This window comes from Molothrus aeneus, chromosome 7 (assembly GCF_037042795.1).
Source record: "Molothrus aeneus isolate 106 chromosome 7, BPBGC_Maene_1.0, whole genome shotgun sequence".
NCBI classification, from domain to species: domain Eukaryota; kingdom Metazoa; phylum Chordata; class Aves; order Passeriformes; family Icteridae; genus Molothrus; species Molothrus aeneus.
The window spans coordinates 38,456,024-38,482,702 of NC_089652.1; the positions used below are offsets into that span (position 1 = coordinate 38,456,024).

Sequence of the window (26,679 nt, forward strand, 5' to 3'; positions counted from 1 at the left end):
CACTGGGGGAAGAGCAGGATCAGGGAGTGCTGCACGAAAGGGAGCTCAGGGAGAGCTCACACTGCTGTGGGTGCAAGAGCCACGAGGGAAGGGTTCTACAGGCTCAACCCTTCTCCCCTCACACAAACAACATAAGAACAATTTCAGGCCATGGGAGCACAAGGGCAGAGTATGCCGAATTTATTAAAATTGCCACGTCTTCCCCAAATTGCATACAAAATACAACAGCTAAACCATTATTTACATCCAGGCAGCTGCAATATCAAGCAATAACTTTAGCAATAGTTTTAAAAATAACTCTGAAGTGTACACAGATCAGATATTTCACAACACGAGAGTTGAAGTGAGCATTGCACTGCTATACTTAGTTCAGAAATATTACAGTGTTCCAGATAAAATACTCACACTTCTTTTAAAAACAGACAACTGAGGAAGTGGTTTGTAGATTGACAAAACATGACACGTTTTTCCTGGGGACTGAGAATCACAGCAGGCTTAGACACAATGTCATAGCTACATTCAAAACACATCTGGTCCATTTATGCCAAAAATACATTCAGTGTAAGTTACAATTTATTGCACATTTCTTATATTCTGTAGAAATATATTGTACCTCGATGCTTATTCCCTGTACATTCCTAAATGTTGCTCTGCCCATTAGAGCAGAACGTGGACATCTTTCCCTAAAAGCTTTGGGGGTTGGGGTCCCACGGCCTGTGGGGACGGTCCCTGGGATCACAGAGGAGGGGACAGACATGCAGGGCTGCGGGGGGCTCCCAGGGATGGCTCAAGGACCCCCCAGGACACCCTCACAGACCCATAGCAGGGGGTTGAGCCATAACCTTCACCAACACACAAAGGCTGTGCCCGTCCCCGTGCACCCAAAGGAGGTGCCCAGCGTGTGCCCACCTGCAGCCCCCAGTGCCACCCTGGCCCTGTCCTGTGATGCTGCCCCCAGGCAAAGCCCAAACTCCTCCTTCCCATGAGCTGGGGCAGCCTTGAGCCCATCCTGGCACAGGAGCTCGAGGGACTGAGGAGAACTTGCCCTGCTCAAAGCCCAGACCCACTGTGGGGACTGGGCACACTTCTAAACTCATTTATTCATAATTCCTGAATCTAGTACCAAGCAAAGTGGCACAGCAATTACTAAAACATTGTAGGACTCTTCATAGTGTCATGTGAGGGAATGAGCTTGATTAAGTGCAAATTATAAAAGTAGGGAAGTGCAGAGGAGATTACAGCCTGAGTTTCCAAAGGAGTGTGTGGGGGCAGCAGTTCAAGTAATACAAAAAAAAATAGGTGTTACAGGAAACATTAATTAACTTTCTCTTTCAGTGCATAATCCCTACATTAAACTTTAGATTGTTATTAGAAGCAAATTACAAAATATTGGTTATTCCCCCCCAGTTAGAAGCATCAATTAGGAGAAGCTGAATGTGGTAACAGATTTTGAGCATCCTCGACCTTGAAAATTTTCATGACCTTAGGAACTTTTGCTTTAAGTGAAAATTACCAGGAACATTGTGACCTCTGAGGAAACCTAAGCCTCCCTAAACTGCACAGAAGTGTCTTGGCATAACCTCTGTGCTTAAACTAGACCAAGACAAACCCACAGGGAGGGGAAAGGCCACTAAAACAAGGGTTCTTTGGAGTTTTTCTGAAGGACTGTAGAGTTTACAAACATTTCAGAGCTCAACACAACATCAGCCCCTTGGCTCAGTTACGCTCAACTCCAATTCATCAAAATGTACATTCACCTCTCAACAACAAAAGAGAAAAGAAAACCAGAGCAAAAATACTGAGTTGGGTGAAAAGCCAGGGCAAACAGACTGTAATGTCTGACACCAAGAGCTATGTCCAGGGAAAAGGTTAAAGCACTTCTGGGGCTGGAGCTGTGACCTGTGTGAGGAGTAGCTGAGCCTGAGCATCCTCCACCCACACTTCCCAGCCAGGCGCCAACAGGGTCTTGTTCAAATTACTGGGCTGGTCAACAATTGTCAGAGACTCCAGGGGAGAAACTGAAACTATTTTCCCACTTAAAAAAAATAAAGGTTTGATTCTTCCTTTCTAAGATAAATGTGTTCTTGTACATACAGATGCTGGATCTTAGCTTTGCAATTTTTTTTTGATAGTCAAGCCAGCACCAGGCTTTGGATCCTGCAGCTGCCAAGATCACCCCTCCAACAGCCTGCAAAGCCACATCACTGAGCTCCACGGGGAGTTCCTGCACTTGAAGCACACAAGAATTGAATCACGGAACCCCAGAATGGTTTGGGTCAGCAGAGACCTTAAAGCTTGCCTCGTTTTACCTCCCAGGGACACCTTCCACTGGACCAGGCTGCTCCAAGCCCCATCCAGCCTGCCGTGGATCCTGGATGCCTCATTCAGCCTTGGTTAGGTGTGAGAAGCCGCCCTGCAGCAGCACTGGCAGCAGCAGAGGGGAGCAGGATGCAGGGCTGGGCTGCAGGGCTGGGCTGCAGCAGAGGGGAGCAGGATGCAGGGCTGGGCTGCAGCGGAGGGGAGCAGGATGCAGGGCTGGGCTGCAGGGCTGGGCTGCAGTGGAGGGAAGAAGGCTGAGCATTGGGCTGCAGAGGAGGGAAGCAGGATGCAGGGCTGGGCTGCAGCGGAGGGGAGCAGGATGCAGGGCTGGGCTGCAGTGGAGGGAAGCAGGATGCAGGGCTGGGCTGCAGCTCTCAGAGCCCTGCAGGCTGAGCTCTCAAGGTGCCCAAAGCCACCCACGGCCTCCTGAGGGCGAGGACGGCAGGTGAAACCGGAGCAATGGATGGCACCACTGACCCTGCACTCAGTAAAAGTTTAACACCTCCTTCCCTGCAACAGCTCCAGTGAAGAGACTTTGCACCAACAGCTCCTGCCATGGAGCTGCAGGGGCCACAGCAGATCTCTGCAAAGCTTTGCTATTCTGGAAACATCTTCAGGATTAGTTCCCATGGGCCAGATGGAGTTAGAAACATGTAAATAGCCAATTAAGAATACTCCAACACTACATTCAAATATGCAGGCCATGGAGTGGGCGAAAATTCACAAAATGCCAGAACTTTGTTGAATTTTAACATAGCAACTCACGTTGCTGGCTTCTGATATTATGGAGACCTGGTCAGAAATGTAAATATTCATCACCAGCCTCATGTTACAGAATTCTGTAAAAAACCTCTGAACACGCTGCACTGGCTTTTGTTAAAGCTTCCCCTTAATACATCAAAAGGCACTAAAAAAATGCTGCCAGTGATTGGAAAAACATTGCTAAAAATAAATATTTTCTCAGTTTAGGTAGAATTTCTCCTGTTTCATCCCTTCACAGCTAACAGGAAAGTGTTGCCTCTATTATTTTTCCTAACAACTGTTAAAAGGAAAAGTTGTCCCTTGATTGATCTGTTCAATGAACAAAAGAGAGAGTAAAACAACTCAATTTTTAACCATGATATTGTATGTGAAATTGAGACAATAAAAATAAATGTTAATAGGGAACTGACTCAATGGTTTTGCTCACAGTGTACACACTTAGTGGAATTTTCATCTTTTCTAATTGCTTGGGTAATTATAAATATAGTAATTCAAAATGCATTTACTGACAACCACTTTTCAGGTCCCTGAAATTAAATTGAAAAAAAAAAAAACAGGTAAAGAAGCTGGGTTAATTTGGTCTTTTACTTGGTTTGAGGACAGAATACGAGGTTTGTCTCACAAACAGGCTTTAACCAACACCAGACACTTCCAGGACGTTTGGGGTCTGACAAGGATGAAAAGCACAACAGCAAAAGGTATTTTTACACTGCCATGATGATTTAAGCTCCTTCCTGCCATTCACCGGTGTCTGATTTACCGAAAAAAGCCAGAGCAAGTCACGGACTTGCTGTGCCAAACCCAAACCGTGAGCGCCGAGCTGCCCGGTGCCAGGGCCGGACACAGCGCCGGAGCTGGGCGCCGCCTCGGGCACCGCAGCGCTGACCGCGCCGTCTGAGGTAGAGCAGAAACAACAACACAGCCACGCCGGGGAGCCAGCGGAGGCCCCTCATCCCCTTCGTCCCGCGGGGGCTCAGGCCTTGCAGTCCTCGGGCGCGCAGAGCTGCGAGATGGTTTTCTTGACGCGCAGCGCCGTGAGACGCGCGGCACCGCTGGCGCGCCAGCACTCCCGCATCAGCCGGCCCAGCACCCGCAGCGCCTGCCGGACACCAGCGGGCACTCAACAGGGGCTGGGGACAGGGACTCGGCACTGCAGGGAATGGGCACTGACAGGGCTGGGCATGGGAATGGGCACAGACAGGGCTGGGGATGGGAACGGGAATGGACACAGACAGGGGCTAGGCATGAGAATGGGAATGGGCACAGACAGGGCTGGGCATGGGAATGGGCACAGACAGGGCTGGGGATGGGAATGGGCACAGACAGGGGCTGGGAACAGGAATGGGCACAGAGAGGGGCTGGGGATGGGAATGGGCACAGAGAGGGGCTGGGGATGGGAATGGGCACAGACAGGGGCTAGGCATGAGAATGGGAATGGGCACAGACAGGGCTGGGCATGGGAATGGGCACAGACAGGGGCTGGGGATGGGAATGGGTACAGACAGGGCTGGGGATGGGAATGGGCACAGACAGGGGCTAGGCATGAGAATGGGAATGGGCACAGACAGGGCTGGGCATGGGAATGGGCACAGACAGGGCTGGGCATGGGAATGGGCACAGACAGGGCTGGGCATGGGAATGGGTACAGACAGGGCTGGGGATGGGAATGGGCACAGACAGGGCTGGGGATGGGAATGGGAATGGGCACAGACAGGGCTGGGCATGGGAATGGGCACAGACAGGGCTGGGGATGGGAATGGGCACAGACAGGGCTGGGGATGGGAACGGGAATGGACACAGACAGGGGCTAGGCATGAGAATGGGAATGGGCACAGACAGGGCTGGGCATGGGAATGGGCACAGACAGGGGCTGGGCATGGGAATGGGCACAGACAGGGCTGGGGATGGGAATGGGCACAGACAGGGCTGGGGATGGGAATGGGTACAGACAGGGCTGGGCATGGCAATGGGAATGGGCACAGACAGGGCTGGGGATGGGAATGGGCACAGACAGGGCTGGGGATGGGAATGGGCACAGACAGGGCTGGGGATGGGAATGGGCACAGACAGGGCTGGGGATGGGAATGGGTACAGACAGGGCTGGGGATGGGAATGGGCACAGAGAGGGGCTGGGGATGGGAATGGGCACAGACAGGGCTGGGGATGGGAATGGGAATGGGCACAGACAGGGCTGGGCATGGGAATGGGAATGGGCACAGACAGGGGCTGGGCATGGGAATGGGCACAGACAGGGCTGGGCATGGGAATGGGAATGGGCACAGACAGGGCTGGGCATGGGAATGGGTACAGACAGGGCTGGGGATGGGAATGGGTACAGACAAGGCTGGGGATGGGAATGGGCACAGAGAGGGGCTGGGGATGGCAACGGGAATGGGCACAGACAGGGGCTAGGCATGAGAATGGGAATGGGCACAGACAGGGCTGGGCATGGGAATGGGCACAGACAGGGCTGGGCATGGGAATGGGCACAGACAGGGCTGGGGATGGGAATGGGCACAGAGAGGGGCTGGGCATGGGAATGGGCACAGACAGGGCTGGGGATGGGAATGGGCACAGACAGGGCTGGGGATGGGAATGGGCACAGAGAGGGGCTGGGCATGGGAATGGGCACAGACAGGGCTGGGGATGGGAACGGGAATGGGCACAGACAGGGGCTAGGCATGAGAATGGGCACAGACAGGGCTGGGGATGGGAATGGGAATGGGCACAGACAGGGCTGGGGATGGGAATGGGCACAGAGAGGGGCTGGGGATGGGAATGGGCACAGACAGGGCTGGGGATGGGAATGGGCACAGAGAGGGGCTGGGGATGGGAATGGGCACAGACAGGGCTGGGGATGGGAACGGGAATGAGCACAGACAGGGGCTGGGGATGGGAATGGACACAGACAGGGGCTGGGAACGGGAATGGACACAGACAGGGGCTGGGAACGGGAATGGACACAGACAGGGCTGGGGATGGGAACAGGAATGGGTACTGACCAGGGCTGGGGATGGGAACAGAGTCGGCACTGACCAGGCTGGGGACAGAAATGGGAATGGGCACAGACAGGGCTGGGGATGGGAATGGGCACAGACAGGGCTGGGGATGGGAACGGGAATGGACACAGACAGGGGCTAGGCATGAGAATGGGAATGGGCACAGACAGGGCTGGGCATGGGAATGGGCACAGACAGGGGCTGGGCATGGGAATGGGCACAGACAGGGCTGGGGATGGGAATGGGCACAGACAGGGCTGGGGATGGGAATGGGTACAGACAGGGCTGGGCATGGCAATGGGAATGGGCACAGACAGGGCTGGGGATGGGAATGGGCACAGACAGGGCTGGGGATGGGAATGGGCACAGACAGGGCTGGGGATGGGAATGGGCACAGACAGGGCTGGGGATGGGAATGGGTACAGACAGGGCTGGGGATGGGAATGGGCACAGAGAGGGGCTGGGGATGGGAATGGGCACAGACAGGGCTGGGGATGGGAATGGGAATGGGCACAGACAGGGCTGGGCATGGGAATGGGAATGGGCACAGACAGGGGCTGGGCATGGGAATGGGCACAGACAGGGCTGGGCATGGGAATGGGAATGGGCACAGACAGGGCTGGGCATGGGAATGGGTACAGACAGGGCTGGGGATGGGAATGGGTACAGACAAGGCTGGGGATGGGAATGGGCACAGAGAGGGGCTGGGGATGGCAACGGGAATGGGCACAGACAGGGGCTAGGCATGAGAATGGGAATGGGCACAGACAGGGCTGGGCATGGGAATGGGCACAGACAGGGCTGGGCATGGGAATGGGCACAGACAGGGCTGGGGATGGGAATGGGCACAGAGAGGGGCTGGGCATGGGAATGGGCACAGACAGGGCTGGGGATGGGAATGGGCACAGACAGGGCTGGGGATGGGAATGGGCACAGAGAGGGGCTGGGCATGGGAATGGGCACAGACAGGGCTGGGGATGGGAACGGGAATGGGCACAGACAGGGGCTAGGCATGAGAATGGGCACAGACAGGGCTGGGGATGGGAATGGGAATGGGCACAGACAGGGCTGGGGATGGGAATGGGCACAGAGAGGGGCTGGGGATGGGAATGGGCACAGACAGGGCTGGGGATGGGAATGGGCACAGAGAGGGGCTGGGGATGGGAATGGGCACAGACAGGGCTGGGGATGGGAACGGGAATGAGCACAGACAGGGGCTGGGGATGGGAATGGACACAGACAGGGGCTGGGAACGGGAATGGACACAGACAGGGGCTGGGAACGGGAATGGACACAGACAGGGCTGGGGATGGGAACAGGAATGGGTACTGACCAGGGCTGGGGATGGGAACAGAGTCGGCACTGACCAGGCTGGGGACAGAAATGGGAATGGGTACAGACCAGGACTGGGGACAGGGACAGAGCACGTACAGACAGGGTGTGGGGACAGGGATGGCACCGGGTACAGACAGGGGCTGAAGACAGAGATGAGGCTGGGTACAGAGTGGGTGTGGGGGACAGAGATGGGAACGGGTGCAGACAGGGGCTGGGGACAAAGAAGAGACCCGGGTACAAACAGGGACTGGGGGATAGAAATGGCACCAGGTACAAACAGGGACTGGGGAGAGAAATTGGACCTGGGAACAGAGTGTGTGGGGACAGAAATGGGACCAGGGTACAGATAGGGGCTGGGGGATAGAAATGGGACCCAGGTACAAACAGGGTCTGCAGGAGGACATACAACAGCCAGAGATACAACCACCACCCCCTGCTTTCCATTTTTAATACAGGGAGATAAAGTGCAGTGCTCTGAAACAGTGACACAACAGCAGCAGCATCAATTAAGATCTGCCTTGGACAGCATCAAGCACTTGGTGCAGAGAGTTTTTTTCTGTATTGATCTGAAGGACAGCTAGACATATGAAGCTTCTAAATTCAGGAGAAGCTGGGCACTGAGTGCCCTATCTCTCACTGAAAAGTTCTGTCTTGATTTAAACTTGAAAATGTAAATAATAAAATAAAACTAGAAAAAAAAAACCCTACAAAATAAACCTAGAATAAACTAGAAAATTGCTTTTACCTCACAGCTTTGCCACTGGTTTGGAATACTTGGTCTGAGCTTCTGTTCACAGACAACCCTTCTCATATCTTCTATCGAAGGATCAGAAGGCACAAGGTCGTAGTAAGGCAGCTGGTATTCCTCGGTGATTCCTGGGAAGATGCATCATTGTGTGGGTGCCCATGGCAGGGGTGGAATGAGGAGGGCTCGACTGTCCCTTCCAACCCAAACCCAGCTGGGACTGGGTGAAAGGCCAAAGCCTCACCTCCAACGGAGCACCGCCGGGCTATCTCCCAGTACACCAGCCCCAGGGAGTAGATGTCTGCCCGCTTGAAGGACTCAAAGATGTTCGTGTTCATCGCATCGTCCAGGATCTCGGGGGCCATGTACCTTTGGGGCACACAGGGTCACTTTGCTGGGGCAGCTCCTACCAAAGGCCACAGCTGTGCTGCCACGTGCCCGTGGGAGCCCTGTGAGCCCTCGTGATGCTGCAGCTGTGCCCTGCCCAGCCCAGAGTACCATGGTGACCAGGGTGACCAGCACATGATGCCTCACATGAGGCAGAGAGCTCCATCCACAGCAGGACCTGCAACATCCTCCACCCACCCACCCAGCCTCCCTCCCTCCCCACCGGGGCTGTGGCCATCCCTGCCCAGTGCCAGGGCAGAGGGGACGTGGCTGATGGGGACAGGGCTGTGAGGGGCCATGCCCAGGGACTGCAGTGCCTGACCCATGCCCAGGGACTGCAGTGCCTGACCCATCCCCAGGGTCTGCGGTGCCTGACCCACCTCCTGGTGCCCATGCAGGGGTTCTGTGGGATGTTCAGGGAGTGCAGGGCCTGACCCACCAGCAGGTGTCCACACGGGGGTTCTGTGGGATGTTCAGGGACTGCAGTGCCTGACCCACCTCCTGGTGCCCATGCAGGGGTTCAGGGAGTGCAGTGCCTGACCCACCTCCAGGTGCCCACATGGGGGTTCTGGCTGATGTTCAGGGGGTGCAGTGCCTGACCCATACCCAGGGACTGCAGTGCCTGACCCACCTGCGGGTGCCCACACGGGGGTTCTGGGGGATGTTCAGGGGGTGCAGTGCCTGACCCACCTCCTGGTGCCCATGCCGGGGTTCTGGGGGCGCAGTGCCTGACCCACCTGCGGGTGCCCATGCAGGGGTTCTGGCTGATGTTCAGGGGGTGCAGTGCCTGACCCACCTCCTGGTGCCCACACAGGGATTCTGTGGGATGTTCAGGGGGTGCAGTGCCTGACCCACCTGCAGGTGCCCACGTGGGGGTTCTGTGGGATGTTCAGGGGGTGCAGTGCCTGACCCACCTGCAGGTGCCCACGTGGGGGTTCTGTGGGATGTTCAGGGGGTGCAGTGCCTGACCCACCTCCTGGTGCCCATGCCGGGGGTCTGGGGGTGCAGTGCCTGACCCACCTGCGGGTGCCCACGCGGGGGTTCTGGGGGATGTCGATGGTGTTCAGCACCGAGTCGTGCTTCACGGCCAGGCCCAGGTCGGCGATGGCGCAGGTCTCGTTCCTCTTCACCAGGATGTTCTTGGATTTCAGATCCCGGTGAGCGATCGCTGGCTTCCCTGCTCACAGCAAGAGAAACCGCCTCCAGTTTTGGTAACAACAGTGTGGATTTTAATGCAAGGAGCAAGGATGTAAAAACAGTTTTATTCACTTTTGTTACTGTACCCTATAGAAATATTGAAGCTTATTTTGAACCAAGCAAATCTCTGCTAAATGTTCTCAACTTCAAAAGAAAACTTTAGGAGCATTTTTTTTTCAATATCTGTATTTCAGGAATAAAGCACAAAAGGAGAAACTGGAAGTTCACCATCCAAATTTGTTTAGAAAATTACTGAATCACTGAATGGATTGGGTCAGAAAAGCCCTCTAAGACCACTGAGTCCCACCATTCCTCAGCACTGACAAGGCCACCACTAACCCATTTTCCCAAGTGCCACATCCACACAGCTTTATACCCCACCACTGCCCAGGGCAACCTGTGCCAGGGCTGGACAAACCTTCCCATGAAGAAATTTCTCCAAGTTTTTCCTTCATTAGCGCTCACTCACCTTCGGCAGAGCTACTTCTGTAGGCATCTCTTTGGAGGCATGGACAAAGCGCAGGCAGTGGACGTGGGAAGGGAATCCCTCTCCCCTGTCTGCACTGCCCCACTCTCACCCACACTGTTCCCCCTGGCGTCAGCAGCTTGGAAAACACTTCACGACACCACGCCGCCCATGAACGCTTTTGAGAGCACCGAGGCTCCTTAAAGCACTGTCAGGAAAGTGGGAGGGCAGCACTTGCCTTGCGTGCCGACGATCTCCATGTGGAGGTGTGCCAGGCCGCTGGCCACGGACAGTGCCAGCCTGACCATGCCCTCCACGGTCACCGTGCCCCTGTTCAGGTAGTCAAACAGAGAGCCCTGCTCGTGGTACTCGGAGACAAGCCACAGCTGAGTCCACGTCCCATTATCTAGCCAGAGGAAGCAGGAGTATTAGAAATTGTGAAAAATGCATGTATTTTATGATTGGCTTTGCGCAAATATTAAAATGAATATTACATGTGTTGTGTTAGAAAGTAATGCTGTATTAATTCTCTTAATAGTGTGTTAAATATAGTTTTAGGTTATAAAAAAAATGTTAAAGTAGAAACTATGCTATGAAGGATGCTTTTTTCAAAGAAAGGGCTTGCAGCGAGATAGCAGCCACAGGACACGAAGGCACTGTCAGGATTCAGAGGAAGAAGTTGATGATGACCAGACAGAATCCTGTGTTTGAATGGAATTTATGCATCATGTATGAGGTATATGAATCTGCAACAGGCTATTGCTTTTAAGGGTTAATCCTCTGTTAACCTGTGTCCTTTTTCAGGCTCGTGCTGCCCAGAAAAAGGTACTTGGACGTCCATAACTCTTTGTCTTTATTGTCTCATATTGTCCTAATTCAAATTGTCCAAATTATAATTACCCTAATTGTATTACTATTTTTATAACCATTTTATTACTATTAAACTTTTAAAATTTTAAAAACAAGTGATTGGTGTTTTTCACAGAAATGTTAGCCAGGGAAAGCCTTCCCCTTTTTGGGGAATGCCAGCAGGGAGGTGAGCCAGGGAAGAGCCCAGGGCTGTGTTTCAGAGGGAGCTGGGGCAGCAGAAGCTGTGCTGGGACAGTCACTCAGGATTCCGTGAGTGCCACCACTGGGGCTGGGAGGCACTCCAGGACCACGGAGTCCAACCATCACCCAGCCCAGCACACAGAATCAGAGCTGTTAGGGCTGGCAGAGCTGTGACCGTGCTCACAGGGGTCCCAGGATGAGGGAAGAGACGAGGATCTGACCCCATGTTTCAGAAGGCTGATTTATTACTTTATGATATATATTATATTAAAACTATACTAAAAGAATAGAAGAAAGGTTCTCATCAGAAGGCTGGCTAAGCTAAGAATAGAAAGGAATGATAACAAAGCTTCTGTCTCGGACAAAGAGTCCAGCCAGCTGGGCTGTGATTGGCCATTAATTAGCAACAACCCCATGAGCCCAATCCCAGATGCACCTGTTGCATTCCACAGCAGCAGATAACCATTGGGTACATTTTGTTCCTGAGGCCTCTCAGCTTCTCAGGAGGAAAAATCCCACGGAAAGGCTTTTTCATGACAAGACGCCTGCGACACAGAGCCATGCAGGAGGCAGGCAGCCCCCGTGCTGCTCACCCTTGTTGTCAGCAGCGATGAAGCCCAGGATGTTCTCGTGCCTCAGCATCACCGTCTGGTAAATCTCTGCCTCCCGGAACCACGACCGCTCGTCTCTGGAGGAGAAGATTTTCACAGCCACGTCCTCCCCGCACCATTTCCCGTGCCACACTTCCCCAAACCGTCCTTTGCCCACAATCTCCTGCAGCACAATGGTCCTGGCGATGGTTCTCTGGACCAGCAGAGGCAGGCCTGGAGAAAAAGAGAGGCAGGTGCCTGTGAAATGGCTCAGCTGGGACCTTAAACCCCAGCACTGCCCTCTCCCAGTGAGCTGCACCCATGGCTTTGCTTCCCAACCATGCCAAGGGAAAATCCTCTCCCAACCAGTATCTCCTCAAATCAGACTTTTTGATGTTACTTCCCAGTGTCTGTACATAGAAAAAACTTGTTAAAACCCCAGTAAAAATCTTAAAATTTGGCCCAAGCTACTCCATTTGGTTTGATACAGACTGCAGCTGTCCTGCAGTCGATCAGTTGCTCTACTCTAGCTGAAATTTTTGAAAATAAAAATAAATTATTATAGCAGCTCCACTGTGCTTTGCCAGCCACACACTCTGCCTGGTTTGATTTAATTCCGTATTTGTTGGGGACTTAAAACAAGGGGGGGTTGGGTTTTTTTTGTTTTTTGGGGTTTTTTTTAATAACTGCAACCTTTATTTTGGCTGAAATCACAACAAACCACCCCGGTGCATGGGGCTCTGGTTCTGCTCGAGTCCAGCCCTGTTCCTGGCTCAGGTCTGGCTGGGAACAGTTAAAAACTTCAGCATAAATAACGCCAAAGTCTGCTCATTAGAGCTGTGAAAAGGCATTAGGGAAGAACAACTTAATCCTCAGAGGTATGCAGCTCATGGAAATAAATTAAATTAGGCACCATTTGTGCGTTTTTCACTTACAAATAAAAGCAAGCATAGTTTACATACTTTTCAATAAAAGCTCTAGTTAGGGAAAGTTGGGCTGTACATCACTGGCCAAATGAGCTGGAATTCCCACCTCATTTATAGGTTTCTTTGGTTTAACAAGTTCTCAACAGCAATGGAGGCGTCACAGTAGAAATGAGGAAAATGTTTAAAATATGAACGTTCTGCTCAAAACAAGAATTTGGAGGAACATTATTCTGCTACGAAACACAAAAACAAAAATTGGGAGGCAGCATCCTGAGCCACTCAGGTGAGCTTAGCACCTTCCATTATCTGCCACGTTGCATCGGCCGGCAGCGCTGGGTTTCACACTTGGTTCTGATTTCCGAGCTCCCTTTTTTAACGCCTCCATTCCGACAGAGAACCGAATTTTTGTGGTTGGGCAGAGGCGGAGCCGCACGGGCGCAGCGGGGGCGGCCGGGCCCGCACCTACCGGAGCCGGAGCCGGAGGTGGTCATGTCCGAGATGAGATCCTTGAGCGTCTTGCCCGTGCCCGCCAGGCTGCCCTCGCACAGCGGCTCCTCCACGTTGGGCGGGCGGCGGCGGCAGCCCCGGGCCGAGCGGGCGAGCAGCGCGGCCAGCAGCGCCAGCAACGCGAGCGGCACCGCCACGGCCGCCAGCAGCGCCGCCCGCAGCCGCCCCGCGCCGCCCGCAGCCTCCGCCGCTGCTGCTGCGGGACAGACAGACAGACAGACAGAGTGACACACGGACCCGAGCGGCACCGCCCGCAGCCGCCCCGCGCCGCTGCTGCTGCGGGACAGACAGACAGACAGACAGACAGAGTGACACACGGACCCGAGCGGCACCGCCCCGCGCCGCTGCTGCTGCTGCTGCGGGACAGACAGACAGACAGACAGAGTGACACACGGACCCGAGCGGCACCGCCCCGCAGCCTCCGCCGCTGCTGCTGCTGCGGGACAGACAGACAGACAGACAGACAGAGTGACACACGGACCCGAGCGGCACCGCCCGCAGCCGCCCCGCGCCGCTGCTGCTGCGGGACAGACAGACAGACAGACAGACAGAGTGACACACGGACCCGAGCGGCACCGCCCCGCGCCGCTGCTGCTGCTGCTGCGGGACAGACAGACAGACAGACAGAGTGACACACGGACCCGAGCGGCACCGCCCGCAGCCGCCCCGCGCCGCCCGCAGCCTCCGCCGCTGCTGCTGCGGGACAGACAGACAGACAGAGTGACACACGGACCCGAGCGGCACCGCCCCGCGCCGCTGCTGCTGCGGGACAGACAGAGAGACAGACAGAGTGACACACGGACCCGAGCGGCACCGCCCGCAGCCGCCCCGCGCCGCCGCTGCTGCGGGACAGACAGACAGACAGACAGACAGAGTGACACACGGACCCGAGCGGCACCGCCCGCAGCCGCCCCGCGCCGCCCGCAGCCTCCGCCGCTGCTGCTGCGGGACAGACAGACAGACAGACAGAGTGACACACGGACCCGAGCGGCACCGCCCCGCAGCCTCCGCCGCTGCTGCTGCTGCGGGACAGACAGACAGACAGACAGAGTGACACACGGACCCGAGCGGCACCGCCCCGCGCCGCTGCTGCTGCTGCTGCGGGACAGACAGACAGACAGACAGACAGAGTGACACACGGACCCGAGCGGCACCGCCCCGCAGCCGCCCCGCGCCGCCCGCCGCTGCTGCTGCGGGACAGACAGACAGACAGACAGAGTGACACACGGACCCGAGCGGCACCGCCCGCAGCCGCCCCGCGCCGCCCGCAGCCTCCGCCGCTGCTGCTGCGGGACAGACAGACAGACAGACAGAGTGACACACGGACCCGAGCGGCACCGCCCCGCGCCGCTGCTGCTGCTGCTGCGGGACAGACAGACAGACAGACAGAGTGACACACGGACCCGAGCGGCACCGCCCCGCAGCCGCCCCGCGCCGCCGCTGCTGCGGGACAGACAGACAGACAGACAGACAGAGTGACACACGGACCCGAGCGGCACCGCCCGCAGCCGCCCCGCGCCGCCGCTGCTGCGGGACAGACAGACAGACAGAGTGACACACGGACCCGAGCGGCACCGCCCCGCGCCGCTGCTGCTGCGGGACAGACAGACAGACACACGGGAGAATGACACAGGGGCTACAGAGTGGGACACCGCCGCGGTCACACAGTCACACAATTACAGAATCACACAATCACATAGGTCACACAGGATCACACAGGATCACACAGGATCATGGATTCACACAGAATCGCAGCCCCTGCCGCCGCTGCTGCTGAGACAGACAGACAGACACACCAGGACAGTGACACAGCAGCGTGACACAGGGACCCGCTGGGCTGGGACACCGCAGCCGTCACACGGTCACGGGCTCACACGGGATCACACAATCAGATTCACACAGGGTCACACAGGATCACAAGGAATCACACAGAACCACAGATTCATACAGAATCACACAATCACAGATCCACACAATCACAGATTCACACAATCATAGATTTACACAATCACTGGGTTGGAAGAGACCTTCAAGCTCATCGAGTCCCACCCAACACCTCAACTCAACCCTGGCACCCAGCGCCACACCCAGGCTTTGTTAAACACACCCAGGGATGGGGACCCCACCACCTCCCTGGGCAGCCATTCCAGAAGTTTTTCACCCTTTCTGTAAAAAACTCTTTCCAAATATCCAGCCTATATTTCCCTTGGTGCAGCTTGAGGCTGTGACCTCTGGTTGTGTCAGTGCTGCCTGGAGAAAGAGACCAACCCCACCAGAGCACAGCTCCTTTCAGAAAGCTGCAGAGAGTGAAAAGGTCACCCCTGAGTCTCCTTTTCTCCACTCGATGCTTTCCCACCATGGTCCTGGCCAGGAGACAGGACAGACAGAACAGACCACACGTCTGTAAGCGATGGAGCTTTTCCCCCACACACCTTCTGTTCTGGTCTCAGGCCAGCATTCTGACCACCACCCAAGGAGCGCGATATCAAGAAGCTCTAGGAAGACACTGCTGAGGGATTCACTTGCACAGGAACACACACACATGATTCTTTCCATGTCCCCAAAATTTGAAATAAGTTTAAAAGAAAAATCAACCAGTGCTTTCCCCTGAAATGAAACAAACCAGAAATATGACCCATAAAAAAACCCTCAACACTCAAAACCATGAGTACAAATGAGATCTCGGAGCTGCAGCAGATGTAAGGATAACAAACTCCACCCCATGCCAGGTTACTCCTTCCCTTCAGGGAGAAGCTGGGCCTCAAGTACACCTTAACCTGGAGTTTGAGAGTGACCACGGTGATGTGGGGTCTCAAAGAGCAGCAGCAAACAGGCTCAGCACCCACTGCTTCCTTCCTGCAGTCAATACCACACGTCTGTTCACCAGAGCAACCCCAACCCTCCTGAACACAAAGCTGGTACATTTTGTTCACAGGTTTTCCCTTTGAGGCCTTCAAGAGGCTGCTCCAGGGGTGATCCAGGAAGTTTGTAAGAGGATTTATGAGCAGGATTCCTCCTTGGAACTGCTGCTTGTTAACTGACATGGCAAGCATCTCCTAAACCCTTTTCATTCTGTTTCCACAGGGCTGAGGTTTCCCTGAAACAGGGATGGAGAGCAACACAGAGGGATCCCCTACCCCGGGAGCTCTGGCACCTCACTGAGGCAGCCCTGCCACCCCAGAGTGTGCAGGGGACACTGTGTGGGACAGCAGGAGTGGCTCTGTGCAGGGGACACTGTGCAGGACAGGCTCACAGCGGGTACAGAGCACAGAGATAGAGAGATAGATAATAGATGGATGGATAGATGGATGGATAGATAGATATATGGATGGATGGATGGATGGATGATGGATGGATGGATGGATGGATGGATGGATGGATGGATGGATGGATGGATGGATGGATGGATGATGGATGGACGGATGGATGGACGGATGGATGGACGGATGGATGGACGGATGGATGGATGGATGGACGGATAGATGGACGGATGGATGGACGGATGGATGGACGGATGGATGGATGGATGGATGGATGGATGGATGGATGGATGGATGGATGGATGGATGGACGGATGGATGGATATATGCATGGATGGATGGATGGATGGATGGATGGATGGATGGATAGATAGATAGATAGATAGATAGATAGATAGATAGATAGATAGATAGATGGATGGATACATGGATGGATACATGGATGGGTACATGGATGGGTACATGGATGCGTACAGACAAGGCACAGCGACCTTCCCTACCCAGGTGTCTGTCCCAGGTGCCACTTGTCAGATGTCAGGGACAAGGGCCCTGCCCCGGAGCTGTCCCCAGGCCCCTTCCTGGCAGTGCCACAATTCCAGCACAGAAACCTCACTGCACTGCCACAATTCCCACTCACATGGGTTCCCCTGAACCTTTGGAGCAAAGGGCTCAGGGTAATAATTCAGTCCTTTTTTTGGGGAAAAAAGGAAATATGAAACCAGAGGCTTTGCAAGTCCCAGCTCAAGTGCTAGAACAGCAGATGCGCCTCCACTGCTCCTCTAGAAATAGCAGCTTTCTTCCCAACTCGGAAAAACCACCATGGCACTTTATTTCTACAGCATGACCTCAATTGTGTGTCCCTTCTGTGGCCAGCTGAAAGAAAAACAATGTCCTAGGGTGACTTGATGATGCTTGTATTCCCAGTCATCTGTAAGCATCATACAAATCATCCTTAGCACCAATTAAACAATCCTGATTCCTGCCCCACGGCTCAGGTGAGGTTGGTACCAGGGTTCACCAGGAGGTGACAGTGCCCAAGGCTCCCCCATGGTCTGCCCAGCAACAGCCTTTCAAATTCCATTAAGGACTACATGATAGCTTCTTGAATTCAAGCTATAATTTTAGATTGTGTGCTAATTTGCCTCTTTCTTACCTGCAACATATCTCACTATTGTGAGTATACAAAAAGGTATTATCTGATAAAACAGTGTATTTTACACCTTTTTTTTATAAAAGCCTGGAATAAACGCAAAATTTGGATTTTCTTTCCAAATCTTGGAAAGAAGAAAAAAATTAAACTAAAATTGTGCTAAAAGTAGTATAAATATTTATTTTTAGAAAGCACCAAATCAACTTTGTTACACAACTTTGAGCCTGGCAGACTCACACACTGCACCAGCCGGGTGACACACGGGGCTCCTGGGAGTGCCAACCTTCTTCCTCCCTCTCATGGGGAGCTGGAATCTCACAGCTTCCTTCCCAGCCCTGCTGAGCAGGACACGGTGTGACACTGGGGTGACACTGGGGTGACAGCACAGACCAGCTGCCTCTCAGGCTGCTCACATCCACCCCAGGCTCAGGCTGCTGAAAGTGCCTGGGCCAAAGGGGTCCCAGCAGTGCCTTGGGGTGCCCCACTGCTCTGCCCTAGGACAGCGCTGTAGGACATGAAGGCCAGTGCTGGGACACCCTTAGAAAGGCAGGAAACTGCAGTTTATCGCAGAGCTGCAGTTTGTGGTTTGCTGTGTGAAAGCAGCTGGGAGCAGCCTGCAGTGTGCCCAGGGAGCCCCAGCCCGGGACAGAGTGTGCCAAGCCTGGGACAGAGTGTGCCCAGGGAGCCCCAGCCCGGGACAGAGTGTGCCCAGCCCGGGACAGAGTGTGCCCAGGGAGCCCCAGCCCAGGACAGAGTGTGCCCAGCCCGGGACAGAGTGTGCCCAGGCAGCCCCAGCCCGGGACAGAGTGTGCCCAGCCCAGGACAGAGTGTGCCCAGGGAGCCCCAGCCCAGGACAGAGTGTGCCCAGCCTGGGACAGAGTGTGCCCAGGGAGCCCCAGCCCAGGACAGAGTGTGCCCGGGCAGCCCCAGCCTGGTTCAGAATGTGCCCCCCAGCCCGCAGTGTGCCCAGGCAGCCCCAGCCTGGTTCAGAAGGTGCCCCCAGCCCACAGTGTGCCCAGGCAGCCCCAGCCTGGTTCAGAATGTGCCCCCCAGCCCACAGTGTGCCCGGGCAGCCCCAGCCTGGTTCAGGAGGTGCCCCCAGCCCAGGCCAGCGGGGCACTCACCGAGCGGCAGGCGCAGCGTGATGTTGTTGCAGAAGTCGGTGTAGCAGCACTCGGTCCGGGTGATGTTCTTGGAGCTGTGGCAGAAGACCTGTGCGTGCAGCTCGGGCAGGGACACGCAGGACTTGACCACCTCCTCGCGCCCGTTGCTCAGCATCACCGAGGCCCAGCAGGCGCCCTCCGTCTGGCACGTGAAGTTGGTGTGCTCGCACAGCTGGCACACGCACTGCAGGCCTGCAAGCGGGGCACAGCTGGGCACAGCTGTCGGGGGCACGCAGAGCCCAGCACAGCGCGCCAGCTGCCTGCCCAGGGCACCCCGAGAGCTCTGGCACGGGGTCAGTGCTGGGCTGCAGCCGGCCCCAGGGCACCCCAGCAGCACAGGCCCAGCACCCACAGGTGACAAGTGTCTAAACCTCGGCCCCAGGGGATTTTAGAGTTGTCATCTGTCTTTTGTGGTGGAGAAGAATGGCCACCCCAAAAAGCAGCTCCCCTGAAAGCTGGCTCCCAAAACCACGGCACCCCTTGCCTGTCCCTTCACCTGCCCACAGCAGCCACAACCACAAGGGCTCTGCACCACCCAATCCTGCCCTCACACAGGGGGAAAATGGAAAACTGTAACTGAATCTGCTCAGAGACACAACCAGAGTTGGAGCTGTGGGAAAGACAAGACACTTTCCTCACAGAAGACTGTCAGAGACCCCCTTAAAATGTAATTCTACAAAAGCAGAAGCCTCGGGTTGCTCAGACACCTGCCTGTGCTGCTGGCTGACTTCTCGTGCAGAAAAATTGTCAGAAATCACAAACGTGGTGCAAATCCCTGGGCCTGTTTCCAGAGCCCTTGTGTCCATCCAGAACCCTTTGTTAACAGAGCAGGAAGGTGATTGAATACAGCCATTAAAACACAGGTTTCTTGCACCCGTGCCACTTCAGCTGCCTCAGCTCTTGTGGACTTAGGGGAGCAGCCCGGGCCCTTTGGCACATTCCCTTGGGAAGATCCAGGGGTTTCCCACTGCCACCCCACTGGGCAGGGGGTGACAAACCCAGTGTCACAGCCCCACTGTGCCTCACACAGAGCTCCCCACACACCTGTGCAACCCCTGCTGCTCCACAAACCCGGTATCACAGCCCCACTGTGCCTCACACAGAGCTCCCCACACACCTGTGCATCCACTGCTGCTCCACAAACCCAGTGTCACAGCCCCACTGTGCCTCACACACAGCTCCCCACACACCTGTGCAACCCCTGCTGCTCCACAAACCCGGTGTCACAGCCCCACTGTGCCTCACACAGAGCTCCCCACACACCTGTGCAACCCCTGCTGCTCCACAAACCCAGTGTCACAGCCCTGCTGTGCCTCACACACAGCTCCTCCTGTGCACAGACACCTGTGCATCCACTGCTGCTCCAGGGGGGCTGTGTCCCAGCCCTGCTGACATCCTCAGGGACACAGCACTCACCAGAGCTTGTGCTTTATCTGTTCTGCTCCATCAGGAACGGCCCAGGGCTGCTCCTGGTCATTCACAACCACTCCTTGCACTGGAGAGGATTGCCCAGGTCAGCTCCATGACCAGCCCATCTACAGCCACGGGCCATGTGTCCCGAGTTTCACCCCACACATCTGGATCATTCCTGCTCTGATTTCCCCCGTGCTGTCCCAGAGGGGCCAGCAAGGCACCCCCTCGGCCTGCAGGCCACAGGGGAGCAGCACAGTGATGGGACAGCCTCCTCCCACTGCCCAAGGCAGCACCACCCTTGAGCTGCTTCCCTCCCCCAGAGCACGAGAGAAGAGGAAGAATTGGCAACTACTGACTGAAATCCTCTATACAGCAAGAAATGTCTCCTCCCTCCCCAAAGCCATCCCTGAGCACAGTCCTGCCAGTGCCATTGGGGATGCTCTGTCTCAGGGCAAAAGTCAGGACTCCCACCCCCTGGAAACCAAGGAACGGAACAAGGTGACTGTCAAAGAGTCAAAGGATTAAAGAGGCAGGCAGAAAATGTGCCCCCAGACTTTCAAAATGAGGCACTCTTTAATCTGGTAATGAGCAGGACTCCTTTATTTACTCTAGCACAACAATTCCCTGAAAACATTCCATTCTCTGGTTGAGAAATCAGGAGAAAGTGAACGACTGAGGCACGCCAGGGCTGCAGAGAGCACGGCAGGCATGCAGGCCTGGCCACAGGCTGTGCCAGCTCCCTGAGCATGGAGCTCTGCAGCATCGCTCCCCAGCGTGCCCTGAGCCCCCCCAGAGCCCATCCCCACCCCAGCAGGACCTGGGCTGCCCACCAGGACTGCCTGGAGAGCTGGGCAGGACAGGGACCCCACGGGCTCCCTCTGGCAGGGACAGGAGCCACGGACAGGAGAGGGATAGAGGGACCCCTCCCAGGGCAGCTGGCACCCACAGGGCCCCACAGCAGCAGGAGAACACGAGCTGGCAGAGGGGCACGGGAGATGCCCACCCTGGCACACAAGGACAGCAGATTTTGGGTACAGGAGCCAGCCAAGGGGCACGGGAGATGCCCACCCTGGCACACAAGGGGCACAGGAGATGCCCACCCTGGCACACAAGGACAGCAGATTTTGGGTACAGGAGCCAGCCAAGGGGCACGGGAGATGCCCACCCTGGCACACAAGGGGCACAGGAGATGCCCACCCTGGCACACAAGGACAGCAGATTTTGGATACACACACCCCAGGAGCAGAGGTTTCCCTTCTCTGGTGTTTTTAACACATTCATGGTTTTCAAGGACATTTTTCCTGCTGTTATTGCAGTAGGAGCTGGGACTACACACCAGATTCTTGGATGAGTCCCACCATGCATCAAGGGCAGGATGACTTGGTGTTCAAAGAAGAAAATAATCTGCCTGACTTCCCCAAAAAGCGACATTTCCTGCCTGTTAGCTCTCAGTGCCACTGCCAGAAAACACAGAGGACAGGCTGACACGCCCTGCAGTGAGCCTTGGAGCAGCAGGAGCAGCACCTGATGCCCAGCAAACACAGGAGATGGGTTTGTGTGCTTCCAGCCCTTGGCGACCGAGTGTCAGCCTCAAGCACATGAATCACCGATAGCTGAGGAGCAAGAGAGTCACACTGCAGGGCAGCAAGGGATGGGAGGACAGGGCTTCAAACACCAGCTTCGTGAAGACAACAAATAATCGAAACACATTCATAGTGCAACTTCAAAAGTTAAATGGAAGGAACTGAACCCTTAACACAAGCCCACATACCATGGGGCTAACAGAAAACTAAAAGCTAAAACTCTGTTTTTAACTGAGATTTTTAACTAAAATCTCTGGGGGAGCAAAGCCCAGACTTGCCCTCTCTTATGAGCCACACAAGGTTCTACATCTCAGCACAAACTTTTTACTACACAGATTAACAGGGCACTTATCTTCCACAAAGTCATAATCCATCACTACTCACCACAGCTTGCAGTAGAGCATTTCAAAATTAAATTGGAAAGCAAAGATCTAAGTGGCCTGATGGGAGGAAATGCTGAATATCCAGAACATTTCCATCTTTGATCATTTTTTATGGTCATTGTCTATTGTGCCCTTCTAGATACACTTTGATTTTATTTCCAAGTAACAGACCTGGAGCTCCCATGACTGTGGGCTCTCCACTCAGGCTGGATCCCCTGCCCCAGGCACAGACCCCAGTGCCAGGACACAGCTGCCCCTGGCACCTCCATCCCTGGGCAGGGATGCTTCTCACCACAGGACACACACCTGGACCTGACCGACCGGGCTCAGAAGGGGCCCAGCTGACAAAAGTTTCACTGTGGGACAAAGGGGCTCAAAGGAGATCCTAAAAATTACAGCCTGGCTGTTTCCCATGGTCCAGCCCCGTGCTGGTGACGGAGCCAGGACAAGAAGTCCCAGTAAAGGTGCTGTGGGGAGGGCGTGGGTCTAGCACAGCCCTTGCTCTCCAACTGCACAATTGCTGGGAACTGACCACGGCAGAGAAACTCTGCTGGCAGAGAAGCTCAGCCTGCTGGGCTGGGGCAGAGGAGCAGCAGCTGGGGCTGGGGCAGGAGGAGCAGCAGCTCAGCTTGCCAGGCTGTGGCCATGGGGCTGTGGAAGGAGCAGCAGCTCATCCTGCCGGGCTCTGGAAGGAGCAGCAGCTCATCCTGCCGGGCTGTGGCCGGGCTGTGCCCCGGGGCCGGGCTGAGAGCCCCGGGAGCTGCAGGGGCAATGGGTAACGGGGGCTGCTGAAGGCACGAGCGGGACTGACTTCAGAGCACTGCAAAACAATTTCACCACAGAATCACGGAATTGTTTGGATTGGAAAGGCCTCTGAGACCGATCCAACTGTTCCTCATCTCTGCTGAGGTCACTGCTGACCCATTGGGTCCTCGAGTGCCACACCCACGGGCTGTGGGTCCCTCCAGGGATGGGGACTCCATCACTGCCTGTGCTGTGGCACCAACAGCCAGAGGACAGCGACATCACACAGAACAAACAGGCAGGGACAGCGACATCACACAGAACCACGGGCTCAGCTGTGCCCGAGCAGGGACAGCACACTCAGCACACTCTCAGCCCCTGGGGACAGAGGGCTGTGCCTCCCCGGGGAGAGCAGGAGACACCAGGAGAAGATGCAGCCCTGCTCTGCCATGTGGGATCAGACACTGTCACCCACCTCAGAAAGGCACGGGAGAAGCAGGAAGAGTTCCAGGACAGAGAGCAAGGGGATCAGGCATTAAGAAGCTGAGCTGCCATGTCAAAGGCAGCTCTGGAGAGGTGTGAGGGTTCTATGAAGAAATCACAGGTCGCGCCTAGAAGATGAATGGGGTCGGGTGCTCACCATTTCACAGGCACTCAAAAGCCCTGGGCAGCAAACTTCCACGGAGCAGGAGGGAGGAACCCCTCCTCTCCCTCTCCAGGTGTACCCAGCAGGCACAGCCCATCCCACCTGTGCCTGCTGGGGACTCCCAGCAGCTGCCACAGGTACAACAGAGGCAGCAGCTCCCAGCCCAGAGCCCCCCAGTGCAGCCCATCCTCCCTCCAGCATCTGCTGTGGGGCTGGGGGTGCCAAGGGGCCCCTCAGCACAGCAGGGACAGATCCAGCCCCAGCCATGGAAGTGACAAATTTATTCTCTTGTGACACATTTCCTCAGAAGGCAAAACCAGAATTTTGAGCAATGAGAGGTCTTAGAAAAAAACAAATCTGCTTTTTGGACTATAATGAAAAATTTGGAGAAGTTCCCGCTCTGGAGAGGGCTCTGAAAGAAAATAGTTGGAAGAAACACTCCCTATATAAATATACTGTAAGAAGGGCTGATACCAAACAGGACAAAAACTAGAAAGTTGTAGAGAACAGAGGAAAAGTATTTGTTCTAGAATTGAGAAGAAAATATCTTTGAATGAGAGACATCACGGAGTTCTAGAGTTTTGATTTCTTAAATAAACATCTGGGGAATGATTTTATAAATATTTGCAAGTATCATTATTTGGGAAGGAGGATGCTGGACGCTCAAAATCCCCATTCTGGAAAAGCTCAGCAGCCAAGGCAAAACCCAGCAGGCAGGAGCTGGGTCCAGGCATTGAAATTAACACTGACAGGGCAGGGAAAGGGCTACAACACCCAGGGAAATTACTTTTGGTGGAATAAGCTGCCAAAGGACATTTTTGGGTTTGAGCAGGCGAGGTATCCTTGGGAAGGTTTTATGGGACACGAGTGTCAGAGCAGAGTGCTGTGAGTGCAGGGATTTTGTGTCCTGCAGCTCTTGCACGGAGCTGAACAAGAACCTGCTGGTCCCAGCCCGTGAGGGGCTGAGAGTACAAACTCCAGGGGAGCAGCTGAGATAACCCAGGCTGACAGCTCTGATCCACGGCAAGGCTGGAATTGCTTGCACAAGAGTCCCCAGCCCGGAGCACTCCTAAAGTCACGTCTGAGGGGTTTGACAAGGAATTTTCCATCCAGACAGTCACACTGCCTGTCCCCCTATTGGCACACATCTGCCTGTCTGGTCCGTGCACACCCCAGGCCTGAGCCCGGCTCTGGGGCAGGGCAGGAGGAGAGGACCCTGCACTGCACCTGCGGAGAGCAAAGCAATGCAGGACTTCGATTCACAAAACAATCAAATCCAGCGCGGTTCCGTAGTGCTCTGGAGGCTCTCCAGAGGGAGCTGGCAACAGCCACGGCGCTGCAAGGCTCGGGTTTAACTCGGGCACACCGGGCTGCCTGTCCCTGGGGTCACTCCAAACACAGCACAGCTCCAGAGAAATAAGGAGAAGAGCTCTTGCAGAGCAGGATTTACACCCCGTGGAGGTACCAGAGGTTACCAGATGTGCAGTACTACACAGAAGCACTTCACAGCCCACAGCTGGGCTCTGTTCCTCCTCCCTGCCAAAAGCAGGGGTTCTGTGAGCAGCTGGATGGGCGCGGTCTTCCCGCACCTGGGGCTCTACCTCCCCTCTCTGCAAGGTCCTAACGAGCACCACACAGAGAAATTGCTCTGGTGATAACACGGACAGAAAGGTAAAACCCAGTAAACCTAACAGCAAATCTGTAAAATATTCTGTGCTACGCTGCCTCGCTTACCGCTGGTTCGCAGAGCGCTGCCGGGGAGCGCGGGCTGGGGCTGTGAAGGGCCGATTGAGGGAGCTGTGCTACCTGTGCGGAAGGACCCGGCCGCCTCCGCTGGGGCACGGGCACCGCCGGGCGCCGGGACGGGTCCTGCACCGGCACCGGGGCCGCTCCGTCCGAGGATCTGCCCCGAGCAGCCCCGGGGCGGATCCGCCCGGGATGCCGCGGGAAGCCCCGGGGATCAGGGATTCCGCTCCGGTAAGTCCCCGCTGACCCAGTTACCGGTACCCGTGGCCGTGATTGGAGGCACCGAGAGCCCGAACCCCCCGAACGGCGACGGGCGCGCGGCCGGGATGGATAAGCGGGGCTCTAGAGCAGCGCCCCGACCATCGCCCTCCCCGGCTCCCGGCGCTGCTCCCCGGCTCCCGGCGCCGCTCCCCGGCTCCCGGTGCCGCCGTACCTGCGCACAGGGACACGGCGGCGCCCAGCAGCGGCAGCGCCGCCCGCAGCGCGGAGCCGGGCGCGCCCCGCATGGCCCCGGGGCCGGTGCCGCTCCCCCGCCGGTGCCGCTCACCGGCCCCGCCGCCCGCGGCTTTAGCGGCTTTGGCGGGGAGGGGCCCGGGCCGGCCCCGCCCGGACCCCCGCCCCGCTCGGCTCCGCCGCCCCCCGGGCCGGCAGCGGGGCCCGGGCAGCGCCGGCAGCGGAGCGGGGACCGGGCCGGGGCCCCTCGAGCCCCCGCTCCGCCCGGCCCCGCTCCCGGCGCTGCCCGGCCCCGCTCCGCGCCGCAGCCGCGCCGCCCTCGGGGCTTCTGCCCGCAGAGATGCGCAAAACCGGCCCTGGGACAAGGACGGGTTTTAATCTTGGGAGTTTTGCCAAATCCCCATCGGTGCCTTTTGGCACCTGCCCCGGGACTTCTCCATCAGGCTGCACCGAATCACCCACGAACAGTAACATGTTGAACAGTTTGCAGCGTTTCTGCAATATCTGAATGGGTTTGAATTAAAAGAGATTTAGATTAGATGTTAGGAAGAAAAGCACTGGCACAGGTTGCCCAGAGAACCTGCGGCTGCTCCATCCCTGGAAGTGGTCCAGGGCAGGCTGGCCGGGGCTTGGAGCAACCTGGGACAGTGGGAAGTGTCCCTGCCCATGGCACTGGATGAGCTTTAAGGTCCCTGTCAACCCAAGCCATTCTAGGATTCTGTGATTACACCTTCACAAGCAAAAATCATCTGGCTAAATTCCTTTTGCAAGAAAACAAACTGCCCTCCACCACAGTACATACCCAGCAGAGATGAAACCCAAGTATTGGGATCAAGTGGCTGTTAAACAGCACCA

The 26,679-nt window shown here is 55.8% G+C and overlaps 1 protein-coding gene across 1 annotated transcript; it reads right to left on the reverse strand.

The window, feature by feature from the left end:
- Positions 1-151: 151 nt before the first annotated feature.
- Positions 152-25,885, reverse strand: ACVR1C (activin A receptor type 1C). Its single transcript, XM_066553206.1, has 9 exons — positions 25,805-25,885; positions 18,818-19,048; positions 13,243-13,473; positions 11,854-12,084; positions 10,449-10,616; positions 9,568-9,724; positions 8,405-8,529; positions 8,161-8,291; positions 152-4,180 (listed from the first exon to the last, which is right to left on the reverse strand). The coding sequence occupies exons 1-9, from the start codon at positions 25,875-25,877 to the stop codon at positions 4,055-4,057; spliced, it is 1,473 nt and encodes a 490-aa protein (XP_066409303.1). The 5' UTR covers positions 25,878-25,885; the 3' UTR covers positions 152-4,054.
- Positions 25,886-26,679: the final 794 nt, after the last annotated feature.

Bases quoted from the DNA above. Each gene is read 5' to 3' on its own strand.
- ACVR1C (XM_066553206.1), bottom strand. From the start codon at position 25,877: ATGCGGGGCGCGCCCGGCTCCGCGCTGCGGGCGGCGCTGCCGCTGCTG. The intron at 8,530-9,567 runs GTGGGTCAGGCA...TGTGCCCCAAAG, and splicing joins CCCCGCGTGGGCACCCGCAG to GTACATGGCCCCCGAGATCC. The intron at 8,292-8,404 runs GTGAGGCTTTGG...GCATCTTCCCAG, and splicing joins CCGGCGGTGCTCCGTTGGAG to GAATCACCGAGGAATACCAG.